Below are 7132 nucleotides of genomic sequence, written 5' to 3'. Positions count from 1 at the left end.
GTTCAGTCGCTAAGTCGTGTCCAACTCTTTGTGACCCCATGGACTGCAGCACGCCAGGCTTCCCTGTCCATCACCAACTCCTGAAGCTTGCTCAAACTCATGTCCATTGAGTAGGTGATGCCACCCAACCAACTCACCCTCCATTGCTCCCTTCTCCTGCCTTCAGTCTTTCCCAGCATCAGGGTCTTTTCCAGTGAGTCAGCTCTTCGTATCAGGTGGACAAAGCATTGGAGTTCCAACTTCAACATTAGTCCTTCCAATGAATAATCAGGATTGATTTCCTTTAGGATTGACTGGTTGGATCTCCTTGCAGTCCAAGGGACTCTAGAGAGTCTTCTCCAACACCACAATTCAAAAGCATCAGTTTTTTAGTGCTCAGCTTTCTTTATAGTCCAACTCTCACATCCATACATGACTGCTGGAAAAACCATAGCTTTGACTAGATGGATCTTTGTTGGCAAAGTGATGTCTCTGCTTTTTAATATGCTGTCTAGGTTTGTCATGGAGAAGGCAATGAAACCCCATTCCAGTACTCTTGCCTGGAAAATCCCATGGACGGAGGAGCCTGGTGGGCTACAGTCCATGGGGTTGCGAAGAGTTAGACACGACTGAGCAACTTCACTTTCAACTTTTCACTTTCATGCATTGGAGAGGAAATGGCAACCCACTCCAGTGTTCTTGCCTGGAGAATCCCAGGGACGGGGGAGCCTGGTGGGCTGCCGTCTATGGGGTCGCACAGAGTCGGACATGACTCATGTGACTTAGCAGCAGCAGCAGGTTTGTCGTAACTTTTCTTCCAAGGAGCAGCTTGTTTCTTCCAATCCTTTAATTTCAATGGCTGCAGTCACTGTCCAAAGTGATCCGGAAGCCCAAGAAAATAAAATCTGTCACTGCTTCCACTTTTCCCCCCTCTAAGTGCCATGAAGTGATGGGACTGGATGCCATGATCTTAGCTTTTCTGAATGCTGAGTTTAAGCCAGCTTTTTCAGTCTCCTCTTTTACCCTTCTCAAGAAGCTCTTTAGTTCCTCTTCCCTTTCTGCCAGTGGTATCATCTGCATATCTGAGGTTATTGATATTTCCCCTGGCAATCTTGATTCCAACTTGTGATTTATCCAGCCTGGCATTTTGCATTATGTACTCTGTATATAAGTTAAATAAGCAAGGTGACAGTATACAGCCTTGTCATACTCTTCCCAATTTTGAACTAGTCAGTTGTTCCATGTCCAGTCTTAGCTATTGCTTCTTGACCTGCATTTTTAAAGGTAGGAAATGTACATCAGATATATGTTTATATATCTGATTTCAAAACAACTGTAACCCATATTCTGAACTCAGGAAGAACCAGCCAACCCACCAATTAGTGGCATTACCTAGAAGCCCATGATGGGAGGAGGATAGTTGCCCCACTGCCACGCTTGCAATTGCGACATTATTAATTTTGTTACTTAAATCAATTCAGGCCTAACATTGGTCTTTACCTTATGGGGAAAAAAGAAATTAATAAAACTCATGGCTTCGATGAGCTACTTGTATATTTAATACCTGAAAATAAATACATGACTATTAACATTTTTAAATGTCCACTCACAAACCACCCAGATCCTCGTGTTCCCCGCTGGTCCACACATGGTGCCTGGGAAAATCCCTGAGGCCTCCAGACTCAGCTGGAATCTCATCCTGAGCAGGAGCTTGGCTTGAAGGGAGGGAGGAAGAGCCCTCCAGGTTGGCAATCACACCATTTATTCACACTTGGCGGTGAGACAATGTTGTGGGTGCGATGGAGGAGGTGGGGGGACCCTCCCAGGGGACACCCCCTGAGTTGGCACTGATACGCCATGTGGCCATGACAGGACTGAACACAGGTATGTCAAGGGTTGACCCTCCAATCCATATCAGTGGGGAAAGCAGGGAGCAACCAGAGGTGGTCAGAGGGGGGGCACTGCCCACCGTTGCTCTGTCTGTCCCCAGGAATGCTCCACCAAAGCCTGTGGTCTCCCCAGAGGCCTGCCCACCAGCACCATTCTCTGAAACTCTGCCCCTCCCTGTGACCCCATGGGCACACCTGCAGAAAGGACCAAGAAACTCATTTCCAAGGGGGCTTTGTTTTCTGGGTAGCCCCACCTTGTCGGGGGGTAGTTGGCACTGAAACACTGACTGAACCAGCCCTGGGAGTCACCAGGGGGCTCCGGAAGGTCACCCCTGATGGGGCAGGCCTGGGATCTCGGGGCCCACTTGTGCAGGGGCTACTGGCGGGTGTGTGACCTGTGCTGGGGACATTAAGGTGGGTGAGGGAATGGGAACGTTCCCGCCTCAGAGGGCGTGGGGTGTCTAACCCATCCACGGACAGCCTCCGGGAGCTGGCCACGACCCTGTGCTCTGTTTTTGAGAGGTCAGCTGGGTGAACGGCCCGCACTGGAGTCTCCCTGGGGCGGGGAGAATGGCTGCCCCTAGGGGTAGCTGGGGGTGTCCAGAAGAGGGCGTGGAGCTTTGCAGCATCACCTCTTGCCATCCACTTGGCCTCCCAGCCAGCGCCCTCCTGTCGGGAGCCAAAGAGAGACTCGTCGCAGTAAGAAGGAGTGTGGCTGATCAGTCTGGGAAGGGAAGAGAAACAATGAGCTGGGGAAATAAGCCTTGTAAACTTTTCTCACCGCCCCCAGCCCCGGCCAGGCCCCTGCAGCAGCAGATGATTGCCTGTAGATCCCAGAAGTACCCACAGGGAAGCCACAGCCCTCATGTACTTCTAGCCCCAACTCTTACTATTTTTTCCCTGCGGAGGATCCCCAGTCCCCCTGCATCCTCCCCACCGCATCCGGGGCATGTACCCAATTGGCCTAGGCCAGGCCAATTTGCATACCCCATCCTCCTGACCACACTGATTGGCTCAGGGCTAACCACATGACCCATTCTGCCCAATGGGAGTCTCCCTCAGAATCTTTGCGGAAACTACTAGGCGGGAAATGTCTTTCTTCCACTGAGTGCTGAAGAAGGGGCTCAGGAAGGATATAAGGGCAAAAGAGCTGGTGGCCATCTCACCTGGAACGTGTGTGGGAAAGAATCCCAACAACATTTTGAGCCCCTGTTATATAAGCCCCAAATGCCCTTTGTCTGCTGAGGCCCGTTCAGCTTGTTTGCAAGCCCAATTCTTATGTTATTTGCAACCAACGGTAATATAACCTTACTCTTCAGAGCCTTTACTTTTTCTTTTAACTCACCACTTCACCCTTTTCCTAGTGGCCCTGTCAGCTGAACCCTCTGCAGTCATGTGGCCCTTCTAACTGTATTTGAAATTGCACAGCCAAGCACTTGGCATGTAGAGGATGCTGTGACCTGGCCACACCACCAGAGTAGCTTTTAAAATTTTTGAATATTTACTCAGGGCTTTTCATGTATAGGCCCAGGACTCAGCTTGTCATTTGTGTTATCTCATTATTTCTCACAAAACCCACAGGATGGCAATATGATAATCCCATTTTATAGACAAGAAAACTGAGGCACAGGGAGGATAACAAGGAAGGTACAGATAAGATTCAAATCCAGCCCCCCACTCAAGGGCCCAAGCTCTTGATCACTAAGCCAGACTTAAATGCCTTCAAGGCCTCTCACCTTTAACTAGATTCATTCAGTGTTTTTGTTTTTTTTTTAATTAATCCCACAAATATTCATGGCATATCTATGAGGTGTGAGGTCCATGACTTTCGGCCAGAACTAAAAGTGCTCCTCATTCCCAAACTGCAAGTCTTTGAAAAGTCAACATTTTGGCCACTTGATTTAGCTGTTCAAACCCAGATTTGGTTACCTATGTCTGTCTGGTACCAAAGTTTCTGCTTAATAGCATCTCTACCTCTTATGCACCTTCTAACTTGACACCCTCTACCTGTCAGCATCCAGCACAAAGTTCCAACCTCTAGGAGAGCATGAGGTTGACTGTTGCCTTCCTGTCATAGACTTCTGTTAATGCAGCCTACAGTGAACTCAGCACTTTCAGCCACGTTGTAGATGTCAGTGCTGCTAATGTCAACCTGAGCCTGCCCTGTGCTCCATGGAACTGTCAAGCAGACGTGACAATAATGGGGCCTTGCTTTTATCTCTGTTGAATTTTATCTCCTTAAATAGGCACTATTCCCACTCTCAATTAGTGTATGTGCCTTTTGGCTCAGAATAGATCCCAAATAGGACTGGCTAGTTATTAAGGATTGAATTGCCTCCTCCCAAGATTTGTGTTGAATTAAATTAAGGTTAAATGAGGCCATGGGCTTCCCTGGTGACTCAGTGGTAAAGAATCTGCCTGCAATGCAGGAGACTTGGGTTTGATCCCTGGGTCAGGAAGATCCCCTGGAGGAGGGAATAGCAACCCACTCCAGTCCTCATGCCTGGAGAATTCCATGGACAGAGGAGCCTGGCAGGCTACAGTCCATGGGGTTGCAAAGAGCTGGACACGACTGAATGACTAACACACACACAAATGAGGCCACAAAGGTGAGGCTCTAATCCAATAGGATTTGTGTCCTTATAAGAAGAGGAAGAGGCACCAAGAGTGTACACACTCAGAGAAAAGTGCATGTGAGGACCCAGGGAATAGCTGGCCATCTGCAACCCAAGGACAGGCTTCAGGAGAAACCAACCCTGCTGGCATCTTGACCTTGGACTTTAAGCCTCCATAACTGTGAAAAATCAAACTCACGCTGTTTAAGTCTATAGTATTTTGTTATATATAACAAACCTGATTGACTAATATACTAGTCTTCCATATCTCCGTTCAAGACACTGATGACAATCAATAAGATAGAGTCCTGTGGCTTCCCTCCAGGCTGAAATTCATTGAAATAATCTAAATAATCCCTACAAAAATAACCACTGGCATTAGATTCCGTTTTTCTAACTTGTTGGTGAAAATGCAGCAAGAAACATTTTCAAATGACTTGCTTCAGTCTGGAATCACCATATCTATGTCATTTGATGGATCAACCACACTAATAATCTTATGCAAATTGCTCTGTGATTTTGGATAAATCAAGGGCTTCCCTGGTGGCTCAGAAGGTAAAGAATCCTCCTGCAGTACAGCAGACCCAGGTTCAATCCCAGGGTTGGAAAGACCTCCTGGAGAAGGAAATGGCAACCCATTCCACTATTCTTGCCTGGAGAATTCCATGGACAGAGGAGCCTGGCAGGCTGCAGTGTATGGGGTCGCAAAGAGTTGGACACAACTGAGCGACTAATACTCTCTCTCTCTGTTGGACAAATCACCTCACCCTTCTGGGCCTCAGAAGTCCAGTCTAATGCCATTACCATTTATTTATTCCTGAGTGTCAGGTAACTGTGCCAACCACTGTACACGTCTCACCCCCTTAAGTCTTCTCAATAATCCCACTAGGTCCCACCTTCCACTGTGAGGAAACGGGCTCAGAGAGGTCAAATTGCTTGCCCAAGGTCACACAGCAGGTGAACAGCAGGCAATCTCCCTATCCTATTACCTGTATTTGTTCTTCTTCCTTGGTGTGAGGGTTGGGGTGCTGCCACTGGAAGAGGTGGACTCACAGCTCCCATTGGCCCCCAAGGCCTGAGACACCCCTGTCCCCACTCCTCTGCTTCTGTTGGCCTTCTTCATCCATGGTGGGTCAAAGTCTGGTGGTACGGGCCGGGTACCTGCAGGGCTGCCAAACAAAGTCTCATCCACGTATGACGGCCTAACCTTGACCCGGTAGCCACTCCGGCCACGGTGCTGAACGTGGAGGGTCTGCATTCCGCTGATGGCCAGCTCCACTGGGGTCTTCATGCTCTCCGTAGTCCTGAGTGACAACAGGGGTGCTCTGCTTGCCAGGCCCTGCATCCAGGACTCCCTGTGAAAAGGGGTAAGGATGGCAACCATCTGTCATCAGAAAAGACTGGCAATCGCTTAAGGGCCCGTCCCCAGGGCAAAAAGGTCACATTCTCCCGCAACTAGTCTTCCTCAAAGGGGAGCTGCCAATCCCAGGGAACATTTCAGAAATTTGACATTTTTTGAGTTGTTGTAATGAAGAAGTGGGCGTCCCTAGTGGCTCAGATGGTAAAGAATCCACCTGCAATGTGGGAGACCTGGGTTTGATCCCTGGGTTGGGAAGATCCCCTGGAGGAGGACATGGCAACCCACTCCAGTATTCTTGCCTGGAGAATCACCATGGACAGAGGAACCTGACGGGCTACAGTCCATGGATTTACAGAGTTATGCACGACTGAGTGACTGAGCACAGAGAAATGACGGGGACAGGGGTGCTACAGATGAATATTTAATGAGTAAATACGCATTCCTAGCATACTGGTGCGTGCTCAGTCAATATTTACAGAACACTAGGGGGATGAACAAGAGATTTGGGCCTGTGCCTATTCTGGCACCACACAGAAAACCAACTGTGCTGGTGGGGGATGGGGGAAACAGGGCAGGTTTCTATATCTTGTACATATTTATGGGGCAGAAATAATAACCAGCATCGATCGATCCCAAGCCTACCTCCTGCAAAGAGAGGTAGCATTGTCTCATTTCATCCTCTCAACACTCCTGTGAGGTAGCTTCCATTATGTTCATTCTGCAGATGACAAAACTGAGGCTTCAAAAGGTGAAGTCACAAGTGTCAGTCACACCTATAAAGCTAAAACAGTGGAAACTGAATTTGAACCTGATTAAGGGTCTAAAGCTCCTGCACTTAACCATTCCAGTACTAGGGGATCACACCCAGGCCTCCAGCTGCCCCACATTCACCGATCCCGATCCCCAAGTTCACGTCCCGTAGATGTCCGATGTGCCCGCATTATCGAGTTATTTTCCTACCTGAGCATCTTGGTTCGCTGACGTCGGTCTTTAGCTTCAGCGTCCCCTGTTCCCAGGCCTGGACTCCTTTGCCGGGGCGCTCCGGCAGCGGAGGCGCGCGCCGGACATCCGAATCGGCAGCTCTGAATCCCGGGAGCCCGCGACTCCGGGAAGTTCCAAGGCAGCCCTCAGCCCCAGCCCCAGGCCCAGCCCCAGCCCCAGCCCCAGCCCCAGCCCCAGTCCGGGACACCGCGCGGAACGACCGAGAGCCGGCAGACCGGCCCTAGCGACGTGTGTTCCACGCGCGCACGCGCGCTTCAAACAGCAACCCGTGAGTGACAGGATGGGGC

General features: G+C 49.6%; 1 protein-coding gene across 3 annotated transcripts; it reads right to left on the bottom strand.

The window, feature by feature from the left end:
- Positions 1–1515: 1515 nt before the first annotated feature.
- RITA1 (RBPJ interacting and tubulin associated 1) lies at positions 1516–7001 on the bottom strand. Of its 3 annotated transcripts, none has more exons than XM_061384958.1 (4): positions 6804–7001; positions 6486–6624; positions 5473–5838; positions 1516–2592 (listed from the first exon to the last, which is right to left on the bottom strand). In XM_061384958.1, exons 3-4 carry the CDS (start codon positions 5826–5828, stop codon positions 2085–2087), a joined length of 864 nt encoding a protein of 287 aa, XP_061240942.1. In that variant the 5' UTR covers positions 5829–5838; positions 6486–6624; positions 6804–7001; the 3' UTR covers positions 1516–2084. The 3 variants fall into 3 exon arrangements, with proteins under 3 accessions (XP_061240942.1, XP_061240943.1, XP_061240941.1); XM_061384959.1 differs by having other exon boundaries at positions 6486–6561; XM_061384957.1 differs by lacking the exon at positions 6486–6624.
- Between the last annotated feature and the right edge of the window lie 131 nt (positions 7002–7132).

Source organism: Bos javanicus, chromosome 17 (genome assembly GCF_032452875.1).
Source record: "Bos javanicus breed banteng chromosome 17, ARS-OSU_banteng_1.0, whole genome shotgun sequence".
NCBI lineage: Eukaryota > Metazoa > Chordata > Mammalia > Artiodactyla > Bovidae > Bos > Bos javanicus.
The sequence above is the reverse complement of the archived record's forward strand: the minus strand, read 5'-3'. Positions and strand labels throughout refer to the sequence as shown.

Coding starts and splice junctions, on each gene's coding strand:
- RITA1 (XM_061384957.1), bottom strand. Junction 2,593..5,472: donor AGGAAGAAGAACAAATACAG/GTAATAGGATAG, acceptor TTCCCTTCCCAG/ACTGATCAGCCACACTCCTT.